The 26852-nt window shown below is 47.1% G+C and overlaps 2 protein-coding genes across 4 annotated transcripts; both read left to right on the top strand.

The window, feature by feature from the left end:
* The first annotated feature begins 3526 nt into the window (after positions 1–3526).
* Positions 3527–8031, top strand: POLR1H (RNA polymerase I subunit H). Of its 3 annotated transcripts, none has more exons than XM_083426855.1 (5): positions 3527–3618; positions 4384–4536; positions 5454–5554; positions 6576–6685; positions 7802–8031. In XM_083426855.1, exons 1-5 carry the CDS (start codon positions 3564–3566, stop codon positions 7824–7826), a joined length of 444 nt encoding a protein of 147 aa, XP_083282981.1. In that variant the 5' UTR covers positions 3527–3563; the 3' UTR covers positions 7827–8031. The 3 variants fall into 3 exon arrangements, with proteins under 3 accessions (XP_083282981.1, XP_083282982.1, XP_083282983.1); XM_083426856.1 differs by having other exon boundaries at positions 3560–3731; XM_083426857.1 differs by having other exon boundaries at positions 3583–3692.
* A 3261-nt stretch (positions 8032–11292) lies between these two features.
* PPP1R11 (protein phosphatase 1 regulatory inhibitor subunit 11) lies at positions 11293–23473 on the top strand. Its single transcript, XM_083426871.1, has 3 exons — positions 11293–11599; positions 15408–15516; positions 20271–23473. The coding sequence occupies exons 1-3, from the start codon at positions 11534–11536 to the stop codon at positions 20489–20491; spliced, it is 396 nt and encodes a 131-aa protein (XP_083282997.1). The 5' UTR covers positions 11293–11533; the 3' UTR covers positions 20492–23473.
* Positions 23474–26852: the final 3379 nt, after the last annotated feature.

Here is a 26852-nt window from a genome sequence, read left to right as displayed (position 1 = left end):
ATTGTTGACAGAACAATTTGGAAAATTAGGCAAAAAGGTCAATAACTAAAAAGTTGACAAACTGGGGGGGGGGACTACTGAGGAGTTAGGGCACTTGAAGGAGGAACAAAAAGCAGTTATGGGGACGGTGGGAGGACTACAAGAGAAGCAAAATGAGTTGGAAGATCAAATCCTCCTTTTATAGTTAAGAGAGAGAGAGAGAGAGAGAGAGAGAGAGAGGACTGTGAGAATAAGAGCCTTACCAGAATCAGAGACAGAACAGAATTTAGAAACATATGTTACACAGACAATTGCAGACTGGATGGCAGAAAAGTTGGAGAGCTGTTTTGGACTAAGGACAAGAGAAAGTAGACTGAAAAGGCAGCCAGGAGATGTCCTATTAACATTAGCTTCAAATCAAATGAAGGATGCAATCCTTCAAAAACGTTTTGAGGACAGTATCGTGGTTGCTGGACAGAAAGTTGACATTTTAGGGATATTCCATTGAAATCGAGACTTAGGAGGCACAAGTACCGGTTTTTAGCAACAGCATTGAAGAGGGTAGACATCAGGTACAAATGGGAATACCCAGAAGGGATCTCATTGACATTCATGAAAAAGAGATACAGGTTGACAACAGAATACTAAGCCAAAGAATTCCTTGAAAAACATAGGAGAGACTTAGACCCTGGACATAACACAAGAACAGACCCAGTAGCAGAACAAAGAGCTGCTCTGGAGCAGCTGTCATTGGAAGGAGCAACAGGTGGAAAAACAGATATTGTAACTGACTCTGAAAATGGCCAATCTTAAAATATTGAGTTGGAATGTTAATGGCTTGAACAGCAAAGCCAAATGTAACAGGATTCAACAAGTAATTTTAAAACAAAAGTTGGATATAATTTGTCTTCAAGAAACACACACTGCAAAAAAGCATAAAAGAGTTTTAATTAATAAAAAATTAGGTTTGGACTTCATCTTGGCGGATAAAGCAAAAAAGAGAGGGGTAATTTTCTACATTAATCCTGCACTCAAACCCAAATTGATTCACAAGGATGAGAAAGGTAGAATTTTAATAATATAAATAAAAGTTCAGGGAGAGAAGGTGATTTTGGTAGGAATTTATGCCCCCAATGAGAAAAAAGCAGTGTTTTTTTGTTTTGTTTTTAATGGAAACAGAACTACTTGAATTTGCAGATCAGAAGATGATGTTAATGGGAGATTTAAATGGAGTTTCATCATTAGAAAAAGACAGATCAGCCAGGAAAAAAGAGACGAAAGAAGGCAGATTACCAAAGACTTTTTTTGATTTGGCTCAAACTTTGAACTTGATAGATATATGCAGAACAAGACACTGATTTGACAAAGAGTTCACTTATTATAGCCATGTTCATGATAGCAGTTCAAGAACAGACTCTTTATGGATTTCCAAAGAGTTGGAACCTTGAGTTTAAAAAATTGAAATTAACCCCCCCCCCCCCAGGAATTTTTCAGATCATAATTCCTTGAAAATGGAAATACAAAAAGAAAGTCATATTTCATTTAGATGGAGATTGAATGAAGACTTATTAGTGATCAAAATTTTATGGGAAAAGTTAAAAAGGCCTTGAGTGATCATTTTGAAATAAACTTTCAAGGACAGACAAAATTGCAGATGGTCTGGGATGCAAGTAAGGTGGTAATGAGGGGATTGTTTATACAACAAAATTCATTTAAAAAGAAACTGAAAGAAAGAAAGGAAAAATAGATTTTAGATGAAATTGCAGATAAGGAGAAACAACTGTCAAAGAAAGCAAATAAAGAGTCAGTGATTAAAGGGGATCAGAATATTACAAACTCAATATTCTATGATAGTTAATGAATAAATTAGTTGGAAAATAAAAAGAATGAAACATAAATACTTTGAATTTGCCAACAAATCAGGAAAGCTGCTAGCATGGCAGTTGAAGAAAAGTGAACAAAAAAACTCTATAAACATAAATCGAAAGATCACAGATAAGATGAAGGAAATAAGAGCAGCATTTGTAAAATATTTTTCAGAATTGTATAGGAAAGGGAAGGGGAAAATTTCCAAAATAAAGGAATATATTAAAAGCAGTAACTTGCCGAAAATAAGAGGAACAAATGGTGATCTTAAACACCCAAATAACAGCTCAAGAAGTGTTGGAGGCAATAAAGTGGACAAAAAACGGCAGGTCTCCAAGTCCAGATGGATTAACTGCAAAGTATTATAAAAAATCATGTGAACAATTGGTAAACCCATTGAAAGATGAATTGAAGAAAATGTTTAAAATGACATTTTTTAAAAAACCAGAAGCATTTTTGTTAGGGATTGTAGGACAAGACCTGCCAACGAAAATAAAGAATTTATCGACAGCGGCAAGAGTCTTGATAGCACAAGGATGGAAGAATGAGGAAACCCCGACAAAGGAACAGTGGCAAGAGAAATTGATGAACTATACAGAATTGGCTAAGCTGACATACAAACTGCGAGATAAGGACAGCTGTGACTTTAAAGAAGAATGGGAACTTTTTACAAAGTATTTAAAAAGACAACAAAATGAATTGGACTCCTTGGCAGGTTTTGAATAAACATGCACAAATTTATTGATTGATAACATGGTAGATAGATAACATAAGGACTGATATAATTTGATAATATGCAGAGAATAACATGTGTTGAGAAATCAGAGAGAGGGGCTGAGGGAAATCTTGGGGGGGGGACGGAGGGTTTGATGGGGAGTGGGGAAAAAGGGGGAAATAATGAATATGATATTGTTATGTTGAAATTGTTAATATTTTTTTTAAAGAAATTTAATTTTAAAAACAATGTTCAAAAATGTTCCCAAAAAATGGTCTTATATTGAAGCAGAGTTTCACTCCTTGCCACCAATCCAGTGAGGAGCTTTTACATTCACCACAATCACTTTTCACACCATCTTTGCAATGACGATGAATATGGTAGCTTTGGAAAACTGTATTTTCCTGTTGACTATTTATTCTCAGTATACTTAAAATAAATAGCTAGCTGAGAGTAAGCCAGTCCGCCACTAAAATCTGGGACACGGTCATTGCATATTTCCTTTTCCAACCCCATCCATTTTCTTTCTGTGTCACGTTTTTCAAGACTGAGTTTGCCAGGGACAATCTTGTTTTTTAAATTTTTCTTATCGATCTGACAGGTGCTCTGGGATGCATTTTTGGCGGGTGTGTTGAAAGCTGTGGGAAACAAAGCGACAAACAAATAAGCGTTTTTATTGTTTTTGTCATGCATATTTGTGGGTTTTTTATTGTACACCGCCCGTGATCCTCGGATGAAGGACGGCATTGTAATCTAATAAGCAAACAAATAAACCCCAGTTCGGAAAATCCCATCTAGTCTGATCCTATGTGCATTTACTGGAAACCAAAGTGCGCTTGTCGAAGAGCCTTTAATCCTAATGCGCGCGATTCCAGCTGTGAAATTCGAAGACCTCCATGGACGGAGACGCTCTAGCGTCTGAATCTTTCTTTTTCACCTCGCTAGACTCACGGGCGCTCTAGGCTTCCGAGCTTGTCTCTCCAGGAAATGAAGTGAGTGTTCCATGCAAGCGCGTGCGGAATCAGCTGCCTGTGGAACCAGCCGCTGCATCAAACCCAGTAAGGGAGCCTGGTGAGAATCGGGCTGCCTGGCGTCTGCCTGATTTGATTTGCAGAGCTCCGGTTCTGTTCCTGTAGGTCTGCTGCTGTAGCCTCAGCGGCTTTAGCGGGGAGTAAGTTCTCACCCTATTTATTTATATATATGGTGATATAAAAGAAGTCAGAAAGGAAACTGGCCATTTTGGGGGTTTGAGGACTTTCTCCTCTTATTTATTTATTTAACCTCAAGAATACCCGGGATGGGTTTATCCTAGCTGTAACTCCTTATAAGTTTGCTACAATGGCTTCTTGGAGGAATCTGTTTTCAGTTTGCACGATGTACAGTGGTACCTCAGGTTACATACGCTTCAGGTTGCATACGCTTCGGGGTTACAGACTCCGCTAACTCACAAATAGTGCTTCAGGTTAAGAACTTTGCTTCAGGATGACAACAGAAATCGTGCTCCGGCGCGCGGCGGCAGCAGGAGGCCCCATTAGCTAAAGTGGTGCTTCAGGTTAAGAACAGTTTCAGGTTAAGAACGGACCTCTGGAAAGAATTAAGTACTTAACCCGAGGTATACCGCTGTATGTGATACAGTGAACGATTGTCCAAATAAATGGAGGAGTTAATGGATGGACGGGACTATATTTAGCTGGGCAGTCACCCAAGAGATACGAGGTACCACAAGCGGCTCCCAAAGCCTTCCTTTCCTAAAGCATTGACATGTGTTTTCACTTGGACTAGCTGATGTTTTCATGACCACGTGTGTGTTTTTCTCCTCTCAGAGTTTCCACTTACTTTGGTCATTATGATACAAGGCAGCTCCTGCTTTGAATCTGAACTCGATTTCTGCCCCGAGTGCGGTACTGTCCTGCCTTTGCCGGGAATCCAGGACAAGGTGACATGCCCCTGTTGCTCTTACTCCATTGATGTGCGAGGTAAGGGCTTTGGTCTCTTCCTGACACATTCTGGGGAAGCCCCAGGCAGGCAGACAAGCAATGTGGCTGAGTTTCAACTTCCGACTGAGTCTGCTCACGTTAGAAATTCCTGAAGGCTGGTGTGGTCATCCAAGAGGTGGACATAAGTATAATTGTGGGCTGCATCTCTGCACTCACCCAACTTCAGATGTGGAGCTGCTATGTAAATACCTATAACACTTTTAGGAATCTCTCATTAAAAGAGGAATAGCAATTATGCACCCCTCTTGAAAAGTTTGGGGGGGAGGGGTCACCAGTTTTTCTTCCACAAAATTTTGAGTATTTTGAGGTGCCTGCAACAGATTTTGCCTGGACTGAAAAAGAATGGGAAGTTTTCTGTGCTCTCAGATTGGTGAAAGTGTAGAATGGCCTTGTAAATAAACCCACAACAGTTGCTATCCTGCTATTTTAGGGTTGTTCTTTTTACTTCTCTGCTAAGAGGCTGATAGGCTGCATTTCTGTGCTGGCTGTGGGTGAAGGATTGCCTTCTCCTCTCCACCACTAGCAGTCTAGCATGGAAACCAAGTGAACTGTTGGAAGACGGGCCAGGTGTGTATGAATTGCTGCATCCCTCCTTCATCAGCCTGTTGTCTTGATGCCAGGCATTGAGAAGATGAACTCAGTCCTTAAGCAGCCAGCATAAGAATGCAGCAGGCTAACACTGGAGGGATTGGAGCCATCTGTCCCTCAGCTGCTACCTTTCTCAGTTGCCTGTATGGGAGTCCCTACACATGCCTGTTTGGATTTCCTTGACACCTGTGGCTGCCAGGTGAGATATTAAATGGAAGGCTGTTGTTAAGAGTATTAGGGGGGGCTTTTAAGCTTGCATTTTTGAGTTCTGTTCTCTGTTGTTCCTCATACGTTTCTTCTCTACACAGTTTTTGAGATGCGAGTTGTGCATACATCCGTCACATTCAACAGTGCAGAGTCCACCTCTTTGAAGACGGAGGATGAAGGAAGCGCGGTCAAGGGACCATTGGTAAGTGGATGGGGAAATGAAACTAGGTGTTATACTGGAATGATTCAGTTGGCTGTAGCAAAGGCCTCCCAAGATCTTTGATTCTTTAACTCAAACGAGGTAGCTGGATTTTGCTGGCCAAGAACTGGAAAACACAAGAAGTGCCAACAGTGGAAGAATGGCAGATGAAGATGATGGACTTTTGGGAGCTAGCAGACCTGACTGGAAGAGTCCGCAACCAGAAGGAGGAGGAATACCAGGATGAATGGATGAAATTCAAAGACTATTTAGCTAAATATGCTAAGATAACTTAATTAGAAATACTTGCAAGTACCAGATTGGCTTAGGATTTAAATATGTGATGTTATAGAATAATATGTTTAAGGTTTATATGAAAAGAAACAAAGATGTTACTTCACTAAGTAAATTTTATGAGAAATTAGTTTTGGAAAACCTTCACAATGATATACATTGAAACTCAGCCAGGGGGACTTGAGGAAGTCACTTAATAATGTTAACAAAAGTGGAATTATTACAGTTAGGATTTATGTTTGTTTGTTTGTTTATAAATTTGGGAAATCAATAAAAAAAAATGGGGAAAAAACAAAGCTGGTGGGGTGGCATGCAAGTTGTCAGGACAGTGATACTGTTCCATGCCTGCAGGTATACTTGTTTACAGTGGACTATATAAAAGAGTACAGAATTTATAATTTGACCCTGCCAACATTAAACTTTTAGATGCACACTTTTAAAATATGAATTGCGGAGGGTGTGCACAATTTTCTCTTTGAGTTTTGGATTTTCAGTGTGGAACTTAAACAACAGCAACATGACTTGCATCTTGCCCATTAAATCTGGCTGACATGGTTCCCACATCAGGAAGAAAATGTTGGGGGCACAATTCCCAGATTTGCAATTTGGGTGCTGAGCTTGGAATTTTAGATGTCTTTATATTCTTTTCTCGAAGCGGGTTCTCTGAATGAAATTCCAAATGGGGAAACCCACCTCCCGGTCTGAATCTATCCTATGTTTCTCCTCTCAGATTGACAGGAAGTGTCCCCAGTGCGGCAACGAGGGCATGGCATACCATACGCGGCAGATGAGGTCTGCGGATGAAGGGCAGACGGTCTTCTACACCTGCGTTCGATGCAAGTAAGGATAGGCTACTAACAGCTTGTTCACGCCTCTCTTGGACACCCTGTTCGCTTTGTCCATGCTTTGCAAAATATGTTTGTTTGTCCCCTATTGGATTATTAGCACCATGAGCAACCCCATCCACCCCAACTGATTTGCCAAGAAACATGTGCTACAAACTTTTATTAAGATTGCATCATCCAGCCTGGTTTTGAGACAAAGAACTTGGGTTGCCTTGGTGAATAGTCTCCATTGGGACCTAGTTGATGCATCCCTGTTGGTTCTGCTGGGCTTTGCAGTAGGTTTAAACTCTTCTGAGCTTTTGCAGTAGGTTTCAACTCTTCTGAGCTGCCTACAAAGGCGAGGAAGTTGCCTTTTCCTGTGTCAGAACATTGGTTCATTTAGTTCAGTGTTGCCTACACCAGGTGTAAGGAATCTCCCACCCACCCATATCCCTGGCCATTGACCATGCTTGCTAGGGCTGATGGGAGTTGTAGTTCAGCAATGTATGGAGCACCAAAGGTTACCCACGCATGGTCTACATTGACTGGTGGCAGCTACCCAGTGTTTCAGACAGGGTATTTGCAGCCCTACCTGGAGAAGTCAGGGATTGAACCTGGACCTTCTCTCTGAGCTATGGCCCTTCTGATTCAACAGGTATCACTTTCCATTCAGCTCCAGCTGGTCTGCAGTGACTGGCATCAGCTTCCCCAGAGTCTTTCCCAACACTACATAGAGGTGCAGTGGGGTGAACCTAAGACCTTATGCATGCAGAACGGTCACTCGTATTGCCATGCCGCTGTCCTTCCCTAGGATGAATGCTGGAGATACCGCTTTATGATGGTTCTCATGTTTCTTGGAGAGTAGGTCTCATAGGATGGTATTGAGGGAGGATCTACATATCTCCATGGCTGTTGCCTTTTGAGGGCCTGTGAGAATCCATCTCACCCCTGACTTTCCTCGGTATCTACATGGACACTACTGGGAGAGGTTGCTCAAGAGTTTTGGAGTGCAGAGCTACAAAACACCATTCTCTTTGTCATCCAGTCACCATTCTCTGTGAGCTGCTTCCGTTGGCAAGTTCCATTGGGGAATGGCCTTACAAATACATATGTATTTGTTTTTCACTTCCAGGTTCCAGGAAAAGGAAGATTCTTGATCGGCTTTACCCAAATGTGTGGGGGACACTGTGTCTGAGGAACTTCACTTCTGAGGGTCATTTTTGTCTAGTTACTGTGGCCGTGGAGTCCTTTTTGGGTTCCATGGAAGCATTCTGTTACTTGAGATGGGGGATTTCGTGCATAGTGCTTGTAGCTCCCCTTGTAACTCTACACAGAATAAAGCACTTTATGGTTTTCTTTGCATATGCATCATGTTGCTGGTTTGGTGGTCAATGAGGGAGAGGGGGCTGAGTCCTCATGTGGATTATTTCCTGCCTTCTGTACTTTAACTACCTTTTCAGAATACTCTTAATATTTTGTTGGAAACCACCCAGATAGGTGGTGTATAAGGAATTATTATTATTATTATTATTATTATTATTATTATTACTACTACTACTAGGTAAAGGTAAAGGGACCCCTGACCATTAGGTCCAGTCGTGGCCGACTCTGGGGTTGCGGCGCTCATCTCACTTTATTGGCCAAGGGAGCCGGCGTACAGCTTCCGGGTCATGTGGCCAGCATGACTAAGCCACTTCTGGCGAACCAGAGCAGCACACGGAAACGCCGTTTACCTTCCCGTCGGAGCGGTACCTATTTATCTACTTGCACTTTGATGTGCTTTCGAACTGCTAGGTGGGCAGGAGCAGTGACAGAGCAACGGGAGCTCACCCCGTCTCGGGGATTCGAACCACCGATCTTCTGATCGGTAGTTTAACCCACAGCGCCATCCGTGTCTCCCCAACAATGAATTAGGATTGGATTTATCCTGCTTTAGGGCTTGTACACACTTCCTCTTGCTGTGCTGCTTTCTCCTGGGGAAAACTGCTCTTTCTAGGCAACGGACAAGCGGAAGTGTCGACGAGCCCTCAGTTCTGCGATGCTTCCCCAACGCTAGCGTGTTATTGCTCTCCACATTTCTTCGCCCCTGGCACTTACAGATGTTATGAAGTACCCTAACTTCCCAATGCTACATTCCAAATGAAGAAGATAGTTTTTCTAGGCTCCTCTCTACCCCCAAGGCTGAAAATTATTTGCATAACATATTTTTTATTTTAAAAACCCACTGTCAGAGCTGGCTCCAGGTCCCAGCTCACAGAGGACCAACGCTAGCCGGTAGTAATGTACAAAGGTCTTTATTGAAGTACAGTTTCCATTTTCAAGCCGGAGCGCCCCAGCTCTACGTCTAGGGTTTAGATCGGCGAAGCTCCATCTGAATCTCCGCCCCCTGTACACCAGTTTAAGATTCTAGCCTTACTCCACCTCTTCCGTCTCTCCTTTCTCCTCTGGGTCCTGCTACCCCCCGGGGTCCCTTCCTTCCTGGATTCTTCTGACGCTGACGTTGACCCCCCTGACTCCTCCCGCTCTTTTCGGCGGGCTTTGGGACCTGGCTCCCTATCCGGGCTGCCAACTGTGCCGCCCTCCTGTACATTTGAACTTGGCGCGCGCGCCCAGCCTTCAACCTTCCTCTCGACCGTTTCCTCGCTCCCCGATGGAGGCGTGGCCAATCCTGACTCATGTCCTCCCGCTGGCAGTGCGCCGCCTGATCCCGATGCCTGGGACTCCTCCCCCCTACTGCACTCTGGTGTGGACGCTGGTCCTGATTTCCAACTGCTGCTCTCTGAGTCCCCTCTGGCCCCTTCTTCCTGGGGTGTCCCCCTAGGCACCCCCCTTGCCCTGACCATGGGAGCCCCTTTCTGTGAATCTTCCGATTCGCTGGAAAGACTCAGAGACCTCGGACCGCTGTCATCGCTAACATTTCCTTCGGACTCCTCCCCCTCGCTCTCTATTTCCTCCCTTTCCTGTGCCTCTGCTCCTGAACCCCTGACACCCACAATAATTTATTGTAGATTGATTTTCCACAAAAAATGTCCTTGAGGCAGCATCTGCAAAGTTTTAAATGCAAGCATTTAAACAAATCGAATTAAAATTCCATAAAACATAAAATAGTCATGATATCTACAGGAGCTGTTGACACGATGGGCGTTTCAATGCAGAAACAAAGGAGACTTATTGTGGAGTGAGCTTCTATGGTCTAGTAAAGATTTTTGAATCCATGGAGGCTTAAACCACGATAATCTTAGGGCTTGGTCATGTACACAGAATGCAAGATGGCCGGATCCCCAAGGCACCAGGTTTTTGGGAGCCATGGAGGAGCACAACATTGGGTGTGAAATCAAACCACTGGAGAGTTACAGCGCCTGCTGCGGCTGTAGAGACTGATAAGGGAGAGGCCTGTTTTGTTGCAGCTGGGGCAAATGAAGGCTGCAGACAGATGGACTGTGCACTGCTGCAGATGCATCATGGCATTTCTTCTCTCTGCGCTCCTTCCAGCGGTCATTTCTCCTCAGATCACTGCTATGGGTACACAACCTGCCTGTCTCCAGGTGCTGTGGTCCTTCACAAGCGGTTCCCACAGGCCAGGGTTGATGTTGCCAGCCTTCCTGCCACAACTGCAGACATATCTGGAGCACAGAGTTGGTCTGCCGATGGGCCTGGTGCCTGAAGCTAGCTCCTCGTGGAGCACATCCTTGGGGGTCGTGCCATCTTCCATTCTGTGGACATGGCCAAGCCAGGGTAGCCGTTGGTTGCTGAGAGAGGAGTACGATCATGCTGGGAGTTTGGGGGAGCACATCTTTGCCAGAGACTATGCGATGCCCAAAATCTTCCTGGCACAGCGCATGTGGAAGGCGGCAATCCCTATTGCAGCTATTACAGAGATGTCTCCAAAGTGTGCCTGTAATAATAATAATAATAATTTATACCCCACCCATCTGGCTGGGTTTCCCCAGCCACTCTGAGCGGCTTCCAACAGAATATTAAAATACAATAGTCTATTAAACATTAAAAGCTTCCCTAAACAGGGCTGCCTTCAGATGTCTTCTAAAAGTCTGGTAGTTGTTTTTCTCTTTGATCTGGTGGGAGGGAGTTCCACAGGGTGGGCATCACTACCGAGAAGGCCCTCTGTCTGGTTCCCTGTAACTTGGCTTCTCGCAGCGATGGAAGGTGCTGGACCTGTGTCCGGGTAGAACGATGGGGGTGGAAGACGGTCCTTCAGATATACTGGACCGAGGCCGTTTAGGGCTTTAAAGGTCAGCACCAACCCTTTGAATTGTGCTCGGAATAATATTCATTCACTCATTCATTCATTCATTCATTCATTCCCCGCCCATTTGGCTGGCTTTCCCCAGCCACTCTGGGCGGCTCCCAACAAAATATGAAAAATAATGCCTGGCAAAAGCGGGGAGCCAATGCCGAACGACTTCCGCGACCACACAAGTGGAAGCAGACTTTACTGAGCAAAGGGCAAGCCTCTCTCAAACAACGCGAGCCTCCTTTTACAACGCGCGCGCCGGTGCCTCCTGCTGGTTTTTTTGTTTTGTTCCTCCTCCTGCCGCGTACGGCGGAAATGACTCTGGGGCCCAGCCGGGGGACCGCTTAACGCGTCGGACTCCTGAGCGGAAGTAGGAAGTGGCGGGGCCGGAAGTCGGCTGAGGGAGAGGCTGCTGCACCTGCAGGAGGAGGAGTAGGAGGAGGAAGGGAAAGAACGAAAGAGGGAGAGGAGCTGCGGCGCGTCCGAACAGTTGCCGGCAGGTTTCCCCCGAGGCCGCGAAAGCTCCGGGCGAGGTTTGGCTCCGGACCCCTCCGAATCCCCGTCCCCCCTGCAACTGGCGCCACGGCGGACAGGGCCGCAGGCAGCTGCGCCATGGCGGAGTCCACGACCGCCGTGGGAGCCTCTTCGACGGTCACCGAGACGGAGGTGACGGAGCCGGTGAGGACGGGGAGCCGAGGGAGCGGCCGGCGCGAAGGGGGGCGGAGCGGGAGGGGGGCTGCGTTCGGCGCCATGGCAACCGCGGTGATGGAGGTGGGGGGGGGGAGAGAGGAGGAGGAGCAGCGCCCCCGGTGTCTGGGTCCGGGTCCCCCTCGGTTGCCGTAGCAACCGCGAATGCCTGTGAAACGGGGGTGAGGCAGATTCACTGAGGGAGTCAGGTGCATCTGTGGGCGTTCGTCATGGCCAGAGGTGGGATGCTCCTCTGAGCGTGCGAGGGTGGGGCATCCGAAGGCTTTGCGCTTTTCCTTTTATCATTTTCTCTTGTGGCTGGACCTCTGGTCTGACCGACCATGCAACAGGGCATATATATATATATATATATATATATATATATATATTTATATGGATCCGCATCCTGCGCTTATTTCATCCTGCCCCAAGGAGCGCCCTGCACCCATTTTATCCTCACAGCCAGCCCTGTCAAGTCAAGTACGGCTGGGAGGCCCAAGGTCACACCATGAGCTTTGGTCAGAGTGGGGATTTGAGCCCACATGCTCCTAGTTTTAACGCTCGTAAACTACTGCACCATGCTGACTCTCCTGTGCAAAAAGGATGGCTGCCGCTGCTGCAGGTTTGTGTGAGTCAGCCAGCCTGCTTTTTGCAGAAGTGAAGCCTTTGGCAGCTGTCGTGATGGCCGTGTCTTCCACTGTAATGCATTTCACAGAATCACAGAATCATTTGAATACCAGTTGCTGGGTGTCAGAGTCAAGGTTTTGTGAGCTGGAGAGAGAGCCTGCACAACTTAACCCAGTATTGCATGGTTGTTTTTCATGATGGGCCACATAGAAAAGAATAGATTGCTAAACCACTCAGGTCTCCGGGTCCGCCACCATTATCAGTTGTTTTCTCATTCCCATCAGCCTTGCTTGGCCCATCTCCTGTGCATTTGCAATGGCAGCAGTATCCAAATATATTCAGTGAAGTTAATAAGCAAAGTGATTTAGGCTGCAAAGGCAACAGCAAATGGATAAGCAGAAGGTGCTTAAGCGGAAGGCGCTTAAGTGGATAAGTGGGCACAGGCTGTAGCTCAGTGGTAGAGCATCTGCTTTGCATGCAGAAGGTCGCAGATTCAATCCCTGGCATGTCCAGATAGGACTGGAGTAATAACCCTGTCTGAAGCCCCAGAGAGCTGCTGCCAGTCAGTGCAGGTGGTATTGAGGTGGATGGACCAATGGTCTGACTCGTGATAAGGCAGCTTCCTGTGTTCCAGCTACAGTAAGAAAGAATCAAAAGTGCTTTTATAGCTACTTGGTTGTAAGCGCTGTGACAGCTTGGTTCAGAGGAAGGCAGCATGGACAGTTAGCAGTACTGAAAGACTGGGAGTTGGGAAAGCATGGTAGTAATAATAATAATAATAATAATAATAATTAATAATAATTTATTTATACCACACCCATCTGGCTGAGTTTCCCCAGCCACTCTGGGTGGCTTCCAATCAATTATTAAAAACAACACAGCATTAAATATCAAAAACTTCCCTAAACAGGGCTGCCTTCAGATGTCTTTTAAAGATAGGATAACTGCTTATTTCCTTCACATCTGAAGGGAGGGTGTTCCACTGGGCGGGAGCCACTACCGGGAAGGCCCTCTGTCTGGTTCCCTGTAACCTCACTTCTCGCAATGAGGGAACCGCCAGAAGGCCCTTGGTGCTGGATCTCAGTGTCCAGGCTGAATGACGGGGGTGGAGACGCTCCTTCAGGTATACAGGACCGAGGCTGTTTAGGGCTTTAAAGGTCAGCACCAACACTTTGAATTGTGCTCGGAAATGTACTAGGAGCCAATGCAGATCTCTCAGGACCGGTGTTATGTGGTTCTGGCGGCTACTCCCAGTCACCAGTCTAGCTGCCGCATTCTGGATTAATTGCAGTTTCTGGGTCACCTTCAAAGGTAGCCCCACTCTTCCAAGTACCTGAAGGGCTGTCACACAGAAGATGTCAAAGGCTTGTTCTCTGGTTCCCCAGACGGCAGAGCTAGATCTAATGGTTTTGTTACAGATTTTCATTAAACGTTAGGAGAAACAATAGGAGAGCAGTTCAGCAATGGAGCCAATTGTCTATGTCGTGATGGGTGCTCTCTATCTCAGAAACTAAACAGCTCTGTATATTCTGTATTAAGCAAGGGGTTGGGCTGGACTGCCTGCAAGGTTTGTTCCAGCTTTAATTCTATGGAAATCTAGGCCGTAATGCAAAGCCCACTGAATCTGCTGGGTATCAGTCACTTTTCACAGATTTTGGAAAATAAACCAGCAGTAGAAGGGAAACTGGCAACCTAAGGAGTGGGAATGGAAAGCAAGGAAGATTCAGAGGGATTAAATAAAACACATTTTAAATGTCAGCACAAAGCAAGCAGGTTGATAAACAATTGCTTGCCCCACTATGTGTAGATCCTGTGTGGCATTGTGGTCTTCCTTCCCATTGTTTCTAAAATATTCCCAGCTGTTGATGGAATATTTATTGCATGCCCATAATTGCTTAGCTGGTGACCTCCTTCGTCCAGTCTTTTGCTGTCTGCCTAGTTCAAGAAGTAGTAGCTCTTTCTCTCTCTCTTTTTCCTGACAAGCTCCATCCATTCTGTACTATGATGCCATCATGCCCCACAACAATGTGAGTGCAGCCACTACAATGTCTGCTTCAGCCTACTCCACCTACCTCTATCAGGAAATTTCACAGACTTGTAAAAATGGAACAAAAATGCAGAACCAGTTTATGGGTTTGGTGCAAGTTCTTTTTCCTTCTCACCAGAGCAGAATAGGAATCAATGAAGAAATCCAGGATTTTAGCTTACCTGTGATTAGACGTTTGTGTGTTTCTTTACTTCTTGCTGCCCATCCAAAAGATGGCAGCAAAGACACAGTACAGTGGATTTGCCAATACTGTAAAAGTAATCGATTCATCCTTTAACACTCCTTAATAAAAGCACTGAACTTGATATACGCTGACGATGCAGCGTGAGACACAAATTAAGATAGGGAGCATTCCTAACATTTTCAAAATTCAGAATCATGGCTGATTTTGAAAGTAGTTGGGGATTAGAAATGGATTCTGCAGATCTGACTGGCATTTCCTTTACAGCAAAGTGTCAGCAGTTTCCCTTGCCTTTCACTGGTTTCATGGCAAATCTTACTACTGGTCTTCAGGGTGCTGCAAGACTATTGCTTTTGCTACAACGGACTGGCATCGCTGTGCTTTTGAAAACGGTTACATATAAATATACTGAAAAGTAATGTGCTGCTTTACAGTACTGTACTGCTGCATGTTAAATTGCTGGCTGGCTGGTGCTTTTTATGGTGGTGCAAAGAAAATGCAAATCTGATCCCTAGAAACTGAGATCATATTACTTACAGCTGCAGTTAAATCTTGGGTTTCTCAATTGATTTCTTTGGGCAGCCTCCCATTTCTGCCCCAGGGGATATTTAAAAATGGCTGGAAACAGTCTGCACAGACAGAGAGGCACGCCTCTGCAGGCCTTTTTCTTATTTCTGTGGGAAGGCCTGTGACATGAGGATATTGTCATATTGGCTTGATGAGAGGAGGAGGAGGAGCCGCTAAGACTTCAGAATCCTCTGCAATTGTACATGGATTTACTATTGGCAGAGCCCAAGAGTTTCTAGGCAGACACGCTGATGCGGAAAGCGTTCCTGGAGGACTCGAGTTTTTGACAATCAGGCACTCATGTATTGAATGGGGGAATCGCCATACCATTTTCTGTTACGCAATTTTCTCCCTGTTTCTCACCATTACGTTCACAGGAGAATCGCAGCCTCACCATCAAACTGAGGAAACGGAAACCGGCCAAGAAAGTGGAATGGTCAAGTGACACGGTGGACAATGAGCACTTGGGACGCAGATCTTCCAAATGTGAGCCACACTTCCACCTATCTTGGGCTACTTTGAGAGACCGTCTCCTCACTATACAGTGGTACCTCGAGTTACAAACGCCTCAGGTTACAAACGCTTCAGGTTACAAACACCGCTAACCTGGAAGAGTTACCTCGAGTTGAAAACTTTGCCCCAGGATGAGAACGCAAATTGTGTGCCAGCAGCGCACTGGCAGCAAGAGGCTGCATTAGCAAAAGCACGCCTCTAGTTAAGAACAGTTTCAGGTTAAGAGTGGACCTCCAGTACGAATTAAGTTCGTAACTAGAGGTACCACTGTATTCTCAATGTATCCCCAGAGGGTCCGCCCCCCATGAACCCATCTCCCTGGTTCTGTGGTGAGATCACAGAGTCTGCTAGTCAAGTTGCTGTCATTCTGCCTTTTTTCCCCTTCATTCACCAGCACTTGTCCCCCAGCTGCTATCATCAGCTGCTAAACCACCCGAATTACGTCTTGCCTATCTACTGCTGGACATTGACTCTCATAGAACATTACAGGTTGCCAGATTCCTGAATTCAGTTCTTTCATATAAAAGACTTCATGGAATGCTGCATGACTATTAAAAATCTAGTAAACTTTATCCACAATCCTTATATTCAAGGCCACAATAGGGTATATCTAGAGATGGTACGTAACGTGAAGGAGATTATGCATTGAAATATTTTAGTTGATATTTTAGAATTGTAAAATGCTATTTTATTTATTGACTGGTTTTACCTTGTGGGCTTATAGCCGAATAAAGTATCTGATGGTCCCCCAGCTGCCATCATTTCTTATGTCCTTTGGTGTGCACAGCAGCACAGTGTGGCACGTAAACTTAGTAACCTGGAACAGCCGGGAAGTTGGGTGCCCAGTGCTCCCAATGCAATAGGCTCAGCAAGCCAGATGCCATTTGTGGACCACCTGTTGAGGGATGTATTTGGCTAGTTTAGCCACCATTTTATTATTGTTCCATTTTTATTCCGTACTTTACCAAAGCATCTAGGACAGTGTATATGGTTCCTCTCTTCTCCCCCCTCCTTCTAAAACCTGGCCACACCCATTTACCGTATTTTTTGCTCTATAAGACTCACTTTTTCCCTCCTAAAAAGTAAGGGGAAATGTGTGCGCGTCTTATGGAGCGAACGCAGGCTGCGCAGCTATCCCAGAAGCCAGAACAGCAAGAGGGATCGCTGCTTTCACTGCGCAGCGATCCCTCTTGCTGTTCTGGCTTCTGAGATTCAGAATATTTTTTCCCTTGTTTTCCTCCTCCAAAAACTAGGTGCGTCTTGTGGTCTGGTGCGTCTTATAGAGCAAAAAATACGGTAATTCTTCTATCCTTACAAACAACTTTGTGAGGCAGGTTAGGCTGAGAGACGGTAATTGGCCTGAGACAAAGATTCATGGCCAAGTTCTGATCTTGAGCCCAGATTTCCTCGGTCCCTGTCCATCACTCTAAGCTTCACTATTAGCTCTCAACTTTATAGCAATTGTGGTAGTAGAAATGCTTGGTGGGGGGGAAGTTATTTGCCTGCTGATGTTTGGGAGCAGTTTTGCACAGGGACGACCAGCTGATGGTTCTAGGCAAGATCTGAGGCTGGGGCAACTTTATTCCCTCCCTCCCTTTATTCTAGCTCTCTTTCCAACCCATATCTACTGACAGCTCTCCCTAATTTTAATCAAGGTGTATAAAGGTTTTCCTACTGGAAAAGGGAAGCAAAAGCTTTAAGAAGCAAAATATGCCATATCTCAATGCACTGACATGTATACCGTATTTTTCGCCCCATAGGACGCACTTTTCCCCCTCCAAAAATGAAGGGGAAATGTGTGTGCGTCCTATGGGGCGAATGCAGGCTTTTGCTGAAGCCTGGAGAGCGAGAGGCATCGGTGCGCACTGACCCCTCTTGCTCTCCAGGCTTCAGGAAGCTATCCGCAAGCCTTGCAAGCCCTGTGGGAGTTCCCACGGGCTCACAAGGCTTGCGGGCTGCAGCCTGCCGCCCGAAGCACGGGGAGCCCTCCGGAGGGCTCCCCGTGCTTCGGGCGAGTGTCCGCAAGCCTTGCGCGCCCGATGGGAGGTCCCGCCAAGCGCGCGAGGCTTGGGGCAGCAGCCTGCTGCCCAAAGCACGGGGAGCCCTCCGGAGGACTCCCCGTGCTTTGGGCGAGTGTCCACAAGCCTTGCGCGCCCGACGGGAGGTCCCGCCGAGCGCGTGAGGCTTGGGGCGGCAGCCTGCCGCCCAAAGCACGGGGAGCCCTCCGGAGGACTACCCATGCTTCGGGCGAGTGTCTGCAAGTCTTGCGCACCCGACGGGAGGTCCCGCCGAGTGCTCAAGGCTTGGGGCAGCACCTTGCTTCTGGCGGGTGTCCGCAAGGCTTGGGGCGGCAGCAGCTGGGGGGGGAATAATTATTTTTTATTCATTCCCCCCCCCAAAAAAACGAGGTGCGTCCTATGGGCCGGTGCTCCCTATAGGACGAAAAATACGGTATATGCATAGATGTTTGTATTTGCTGCCAAGTCTGCAAAGCCCTTTCTGCTAGATGCACCAGCTCTACTATAGCACCTGTCTACTCATGAGCAGTTGCTTTTGATTGGCAAGGCATCCTTCTGGCCCTGACTCTACTGTCTGGAGGGCTGCATGGACCATGAGAAGACCACAGTTTGTCATCCCTGGTCTAGCATATGGGAATGGCAGTATCGGTTGTGATTTGTGTGTGAGGAGGCCTGTAGACTAGTGCAGATGAGATTTAAAATCCTTGGTGTGTTTACTTGCGGGTAAACCCCTGTGTGATTTTGTATCCCGGCCCAGCCACAATAATCTCATCCTGCATTAGCCAGCATCCCTTGAAAATGGCTGATTGCCGTCTTCTAATAATATGCTTATTGAATATGAGTCAGCTCGTGGGTGGCCGCTTTGAAAACAGGATGCCGGGCTAGAGGGGCCTTTGTTTCATAGGAGCAGGGCTCCTCTTACCTTCCCATGACAGAGCTTGGATTAGAAGTGATAGGCATTGGAGACCAAAGGCTGCTTACGCCGTGCTGGACAGAGATGTTCCTGCTGTGGTTGGCAGCCAGTTGCCAGCAGGAATCCCAGAGGCTCAGCGCTTCTACAGTGGTACCTCTGGTTACGTACTTAATTCGTTCTGGAGGTCCGTTCTTAACCTGAAGCACCACTTTAGCTAATGGGGCCTCCTGCTGCTGCTGCGCCGCCGGAGCACGATTTCTATTCTCATCCTGAAGCAAAGTTCTTAACCCGAGGTACCACTGTATCTAGATGCTTGAAGGGAGCACGTCAAGTGATAGCTGCAAAGGGATAAGGGGAAGAATTGCTACCTTAGCAGTGCCTGGATTGATTGGAACAGAGCGCGGTGGCAGAAGGAGGCCACGGAGAATAAAACTGCATCGCAGTACCTGCAAGATTTTCCAGGGCACAAGCTGTGTGCAGTCATTAGGGGCAAAGATTATACACTCAAGAGTGCATGAAACAACAATGTAATGAAGTGTTAGAGGGAAGGAACCAGCATATAGACTGAGAAGTGAGGGGTAATACAGACAGGTGGAGAAAAGGTGTGTTTGTGTGTGTATGGTGCTGGGCATTTGTTCTTGATCTTGCCATTCTTATGCTTGAATGTCAGTTGTGGGCCGAATCCACTGCTCTCCTTTGCACGGATGTAAGGGATGCGCCACTTTGATCCAGTTTCAGTCAACAGAATGGGGTTGGAGACCATTTTTGCTGGTTCCTCCTCTTTCCTCATCCCCTCTCTAGTGCCCCCCAGAACAGAATCTGCTCCAGATGGTTTGGGGATCCTTCAGCACAGCATGGGAGGTTGCGGAAGGCAGCAGAAGGGGGGGGGGATCACTAACAATGGCCTCCCTTCCCATTCACCTGACGGGAGCCTCCGCTGGGTCAGAGAGTCTTCCGTCACTGCAAGGAATGTTGCTGGACACTGCTTAACAGATTTTATAAGGAAGAGGTGAAGGTGGAGGTAGAAAGCTTTAAGGCTGCTTGACTCAGCTATAGCCTTCCTTCCTGGGGGGATACCTCCGGCTGCAGTAGGCCTTATGCTAGGAGAGAATCCTTCCTTCCTTCCTCTGTCTTCACGTGCGAGGAGTGGAGAAGCCTGACAGCAGGTTTTCTCATCCTTTTGGCCTCTGCTTCTGTGCCTGTCCACTGGCTCCTTGGCCACACCTGAGAGAGAGAGTTGAATTGCTCACTCTGACAATGCAGGTTCAACACCTGCAGCTGACATGGCACAGGAGATAAATCTTCTGAGGCTGTCTGAAAGATGTCCACGTGTGTGAATTACTACTGGTAGATGAGAGGGGCACGTAGCTGGGCCTCCTCCCAAAGGATATTGATCATTGGCAGGCTGTTGTCTGATTCTCTCTCCCTTCTTCCTCTGCCCCTCTTTTCCTTCCCTTTACACTCTTCTCCCTAATGCTCTACTACCCTGTCATTGCTGTTTCCTCTCTTCCACCATGATGCACTTTTTCTTTTTCCTCTCTTCCTACATATTCTCTTTATCCCTGTTTCCCCTCCTGCTTAATGATTCTCCTCCATCCCATTTTCCCACCCTGTCTCTTCTTAAATCCCATCCTTCTTTCTACATCATGATCCTCCACACACTGGATGATTACCCATATTCTTAAACCTTCCCTCCCTCTCTCTCTCTCCCATCTTCTTTACCTCTCTCACCATTCGCTTCTGAACGCTCTCCGTCCCTCACCTGCCTGCTTCCCCTCCCCTCCCACCCAACACAGGCTGCTGCATCTACGAGAAGCCGCGGGCGTTTGGCGAGAGCTCCACAGAGAGCGAAGACGAGGACGACGAAGGTTGCGGCAACGCCCACTGCATCCGGGGCCACAAGAAAGGCCAGCACGGGAAGGGGCGGGGCAAAGCGGGAGACCCCAGCCCGTCGGAGAGCAGCCCCCAGAAGTCGGAGCCGCCTGACCAGAACCACGCCGGGGCGATGCAGCACTGAACCCCTCCCTGCCACGGGGCGGGGGAGGGGAGCCCCGGCTTCCGCCCCGAACAGGGACTGACGCTGCCCCAACTCAGGGGCAAGGGGGAGGGAGGGGAGGGCGCGCACAATCAGCTACCCGTCCGTCTTGTGCCGGCGCTGGTGCTGCCTCGGTCCCAGGGCGAGGGGAGGGGGAGGGAGGAGAGGGGAGGGCACATGCATCCAGCTCCCCACCTGCCTTGTGCCAGAGCTGCTACTGTTGTCTATCTGTCCATCCGTGGCTGGTGAGTCCGTCTGGTGACACCCATCCTCACTCCACCCAACGTGGAATGTAGAGAGAGAGCCCGCTGGGTTTCTTGGCTGAATTTCTGCCCCCCATGCTTCTTCATTAAATATTTGCATCAGTGATAAACAAGGTGGGAAACGGGTGCTGCTTCAGAAAAGGGCAGCGATGGAGCTGGGCCCGAGCTCCTGTCGGACATGCATGCCCTCTCGCTCCCTGTTCCCGGCTTTGAGTACCCCTCCGTTTTCTGCCTGTACACCTCCTCCCCTTGTCCTTCCCCAGCAAATTCCTTCCCTAATCAGCCCAGTTCTAACCCTCAATGATGTTCATTCTCTCTCACTCTCACCCTGCCCTCTCTGATCCCTGATTGTCCCACCCCCACTTCTCCTCTCCCCCCCCCCCCCAGTACCCCACTCTTGGCCTCCCCACCACTGCAGGGCCACTGCTTCTGACACACGGCTGCCTCGAGTGTGCAGCTGTGGGGTTTCCCCACCGTCCTAAACTTTTCCAGGAGCGCTCTGTTCCTCCTCCGCACTACTACAACAACTGTGATTGGTTGTCTTCAGTTGTGTCTTTCTAAGACGGCACCCTTCCCTTCCACGGTTCCTTTTTTTAAAAAAACAAAACAAAACCCAACAATGCTTCTTTTTCATTATGTTATGGAAGGCTGTGATCTATTTTCTTTTAAGTGGGGCTGGGGAGAAAAGGAAGGAAATCAGGGTGGGTGCTCCTAACTCATGAGGCGATAGGTGCGGGTTCAGAAACCGGTGCTGGAGTTGGGGAAGACGCACTGTGGACGTGGAAGGCGGCTGAGAATTATGTGCTGTGGTAGACTCTGGCATCTGCCCAGGGTGCAGGGTTGGTCCTCCTTTGGAGAAGGTCCACGATCGAATAAAACAGATCCTGATCAGCTTTCAGGGTGAAGTGGAACGTCAGCAGAAGGTGGACTTCATGACCTTGCGTGAAGAATACCAGCCTTCTGTTGACTTTCCATCCTTTGGCTGCAGGATCATACTAAACGAACTTCCCGCCCCCCCCTCCTGAAATCTCACATGACCGCAAAGGGATCCTAGCATTACTATGTGGGACAGGGGACCTTCCCTTGCATGACTCACAGATCACTCTGTCACTCTCCCTGCCCACGGTTTCATGAAAAAAGTCCTGGGCTGAATTTTTCAGTTCTCTGTTTTGTACAGCCTCGAAGCCTCTCTGGCCCCCTGTGCACCAGTGTTGGCTTGCTTCTAATTAAAAGTCGCGCTATCCCAGAGAACCACATAGCAAAGCGTTTCCCACAAGTTTTCAAGCAAGTGAGGAGACCTCTGCCTGGTTTGGAGAACTCCTTAGCAGCAGCACCTCTCCAGCTTCTGATGGCTGAGGCATGGGCCTGTCTGAATTAAAACAGGCACACGTCACACTCTGATCTGAAAAGATTCTCTGTCAGGGATTTGGCTCTCAAAGCTTACCCCATCCATTTCTGCACCAGTCCCTCTTTTGAGCAAGAACACATTGCAGAGCAGGAGATCGGCGATGCGATGGGCTGCTGCTGCTGCTGCTGCCGCCGCCACCTCCTCTCTCAGCAAGTGCTTTGGGTTCAGGGAAGCCTCTTGATGAATTTCTTTTGTGCAGCACGCTTTCATTCCCGTAGCACGGTGTTCAGATTGCCCGATGGGTAAAGTGGGCCTAACAACCCTCTTTTGTGATAGCCCTCCTTAACAGGCACAATTTGGCCCAAATCAAGGGGAAGTCGGGGGTGTGGGGCTTGAGGATTTCATCACTTGGGGTCCTACGTTCCTCCAATAAGTTGAACACAGTTTTGGAGCAACTGTGCTAGAGTAAACCACAGATTTCTGTACACGGGCCGGGTGAGGAACTTCATAGGCGAGTCATGACTGGTGTTATTATTGGCCTGTCTTGTTTGGATGAAGGAAATGTGACATGTTTAGCTGGTCCATCTTGGGTACTTCCTCTGTTGGCCTTGGAAGTGCCTATTGGCCACAAAACGGGAGGCTGAGCAAGTGGAACCGCTGAGCTTGTAGCCGCACGTAGTTGCTCTACAAATAATAAGCATCCCCATTTACCAGCAAAAAAAGAAAAGAGGGGGCCAAAATGCTCCTTAGCGAAGCTGCTTTCTCTCCTGCCTTGCCCTAGGAAGAAAATTAGATGCAACACCTTAAGAAGGTGCCTCTGGAGTTTAAAACAGAAATGCCTGCGGGTTTGGACAGAAATCTTTGCTCCCTTGGTCACTCCAGTAGCCCTAAGTCCTGTGCTGCTCAACTGGCTTATAAGATACGCACCCATCTCAAATGTATTGCAACCCCAAATGCCAAATTTTGTCGAGCTCATTACATATGGCATACATTACGCAAGTGTTGTGATTATTTGATACACCAATTAAATTCTGGTTTGTTTAAACACAGTTGCTGTTTAGCAGATGCGCTGAGGGACGAGTCGAGACTTTGCTGCCTCCAGCATGCTTGGGGGGGGGGGGAGTTCCTAGCGCGGTAACAAGCAATGGGCCATATGGACAACTGGCAGACAGAGAAGGTGACGAGAGGAAACTGAATAATATCGTTCAGCCTAGCCACTTGTAATTCCTCTTACCCACCCTCTCCAGCCTCAGCAGCCAATGTGTTCACTTTTGAAGCTTATTTCTGCAACACAGAGGACTAGGAACATGCTTTTATTTTAATTTTTTTAAAAATAAAACTAGATCTCACGTATCTGACGGGTGCCTTTTCATTTTGCAAGCTGCATTATATAAACTTACAGTGAAATGGAGGCAGCCTGTGTTATGGTTTGAAGGCATATGCTGCAACAGTTCTGGTGGTGGTGTTTTCTGCACGGAAAACCAAATTTATTTAATCTGAACCACTTGTATGGTTCACAGTGCTGGGAACTACATGTGTGCTCTCTCGAGTTCCACAGAGGAAATGAGCTCAAGGAATAAAACTTCAAATCACGAATGAGGCAATGCTGTTAAATGAACTGACCACCAGAGGGCAGGTAAAGGTGTTTAAAGTACCTGCTTCTGTTTTATTAGGCCATGCTAATCCTTTAACTTCTTTCAGTGGTGGTTTGTTAAAACAAGAACCTGAGAAGAAGCATGCTGGATCAGGCCCAATGGCCTGCCAAGTCCAGCCTCCTTTACCCAAAGTGGCATGGGGAAACCCACAAGCAAGATCTGCGCAAAAGGGCCTTCTGCAGTTTCCAGCTACATGCCTCCAACCATGGATGGGTAGTAGCCAACTTGCCACATGGGTCTAAAACACGCATTTCCTAAGGCGATACAAGAGTACCTTATGAGATATTTACGAGACCTTCCTAGTCTTTCTTGCTGCATTTGATTTAGAAGGGACAACAGTGCGCCCGCCCACAAATATAAAAGCTGTAGCTTCGTAAAAGAGCTCAGATCTTGCATGAGAAAAGACCTAGGCTTCAGATTAAAAGATCTGAAGGGGCAGGGCTGGTAAAGATGCGATATGGACTTGCTCTTGCTCACCATAATAAAGCGGTTTGATATCCACACCAAAACAATTGCAGAAGGCTTTTGGGGAAAAGGTCTTGAAGGGCATCCTTTTATTCCCTGGTCTGGGGGTGGGTGGTTTATGAACAGATCTGTGCATATCCTGCACTTAGGCTGGGGGACCCTAGAAATTCTACACCAAGGTCAAATGTGTCTGGTTCCCATATTTTGCATCATTTATTCTGCAGTTACCATTTTGCATAAAACACTTGGCTAGTCATATTTCAAACAGCACCTCTGGCTTCTGATAGGCACACCCAATTCCAAGTATGTCATAAGGGCTAGAAACATGGTTTAAAATTAGGGTTGTTTCTAAGGAATGCCCTGCTTCCACGTCATATAGTCCCCAGCAGCTGTGCAAACCAGGAAAGGGAAGTTTCATTCAGAAGAAAGTGTGGTTATATCATGCCTGAAAAGTAGGCTGCTGGTAAAGATAATAGGAGCAATAGAGGCAGTAAAAAGGAGAGAAGCAAGCCTTATGTCCCACCCATTTCTTTTCCTGATAGGCTTGTGTGCTGCAAAAAGCTTGGGTAACAGTATTTCCCCCCTGCCTGTCCCTTTTCCATTCATCCTGTCTGCCAGATCTCCCATTGTAGATGAGTTGCATTTTCTCATTCTCTCTCCCCTATCCCCAATTTGTTACAGGCCCAATTAACGACATCATGGATGGGCAGAAAGTAGACTGGGATCCATCAGTAATCTCTGGTGATTTTCTACAGATGTGCAAGAGTTTCTAGTTTCCAATTGTTTAGCAACAGTGAGAACAAAACTACTCCCCCCCCCCACCTGAATTGGGCTGCTCAAATGAAAGTCAGCTGGGAGTGGACTTTATGGGGAAAGACTGGCCCAGAGTGGATGAGGAAACACAGCCAGATGGGTGGGGTATAAATAAAATTATTTATTATTATTATTATTATTATTATATCACAATGTGTGGGGGTGCTATGTAAAAAATGGTGATGTGGGGAAAACCGTGAAGCCAGTTGTCACTTCACTCACAATTCCTTCTGCCCGTGCCCTCTATGTAATCAGATCCTTATTGCAGACATTGTGATATATTGTTATATCGTGATATTGAGCTGGTGATATGTCACAGTGTTGAAGGCCAGACATCTCTCAGCCCTAACACACATCATGATTCATAACATATTGCCAGGTCAAAAATTATGAAACCGATATCACAATTTACACTGCAAATCCCCATCCCTAAAGTAAAGGTAAAGGTACCCCTGCCCGTTACGGGCCAGTCTTGACAGACTCTAGGGTTGTGCGCCCATCTCACTCAAGAGGCAGGGGGCCAGCGCTGTCCGCAGACACTTCCGGGTCACGTGGCCAGCGTGACATCGCTGCTCTGGCCGTTTACCTTCCCGCTGGTAAGCGGTCCCTATTTACTTGCACCCGGAGGTGCTTTCGAACTGCTAGGTTGGCAGGCGCTGGGACCGAACAACGGGAGCGCACCCCGCAGCAGGGATTCGAACCGCTGACCTTTCGATCAGCAAGCCCTAGGCGCTGAGGCTTTTACCCACAGCGCCACCCGCGTCCCTCCCCATCCCTTGTCCTGATTTAAAAAACAAAGTAGATTCAACAAGCCTGAAATCGACTCACTCCTGAAGTGTGTGACCAAAAGGCCGAGAAATCTTTACCTGCCTTGCTAATGCAGGGTGCGTGTTACAGTTTTACCTGTCAAAATTATGCATGCAGTGCCATCATGAAAAGGCACAGGAGGCTTTGGGGCAGGATGGGGAAGAGGGAACCCTAGTTTTTAGAAATCATTCCTCAGTACACACAAATTATTCTTATGCACTCTGAAAACAAGCAGCCGTTAAAAGGTATGACCTTGCTTGGCTGTATCCCCAACAACACCTGTAAAGGTGGTTGTTTTTCCTCCCCCTGCTGTGGACATGCCAAGGCAGGAGGCTGCGCTAATGTAGGAAGAATCCAGGTGGGGTTTTTGAACGGGGCCCCCAGCCTCTGGGACAAATTCAAGGCTGGGTTTTCAGCAGTTCTGACAAGAGAAGGATGTTTAATTAGCTTGGCAAGAGCTGGCCTGAAGGGGCTTGGAGCGATGCATCATATTTGGATGGGAAATGTATTTTTAGTACGGGAGCTGAGAGATGTCACGTGGTTTCCCACATCCAACAGGGATGAGGAGGGAGGCTCTGCCTTCGCTAATCTCCGGGCAAGTTTATACATTCCACAAAATGCTTAAGCTTTTCCTAGAATATTACCATTTTAGGATGCAAAGGGGGGGGGTGTTTGGGGGAGGGAAGAGGCAACTGGTTCGTAGAAAAATAAGTGTCTTAGGCTGGTGGGACCTTGTTTATGACATGTTGCTTCTCTAGCTAGAGAGGTCCCCCTTCCACCAGCAGCTATAATAATAATAATAATAATAATAATAATAATAATAATAATAATTTGTACCCCGCCCTCCCCGGCCAGAGCCGAGCACAGGGCGGCTAACACCAATAAAACCACAGTAAAAACATAATGGGGACCAATTTAAAATACAGGTTAAAATGCAATTTAAAATGCAGCCTCATTTTTAAAATAGCCGATAGATCAAGACCATAAGGGGA

Source organism: Podarcis tiliguerta (assembly GCF_965153285.1).
Source record: "Podarcis tiliguerta genome assembly, chromosome: 2".
NCBI lineage: Eukaryota > Metazoa > Chordata > Lepidosauria > Squamata > Lacertidae > Podarcis > Podarcis tiliguerta.
This window is presented reverse-complemented; position numbering and strand designations above follow the sequence as displayed.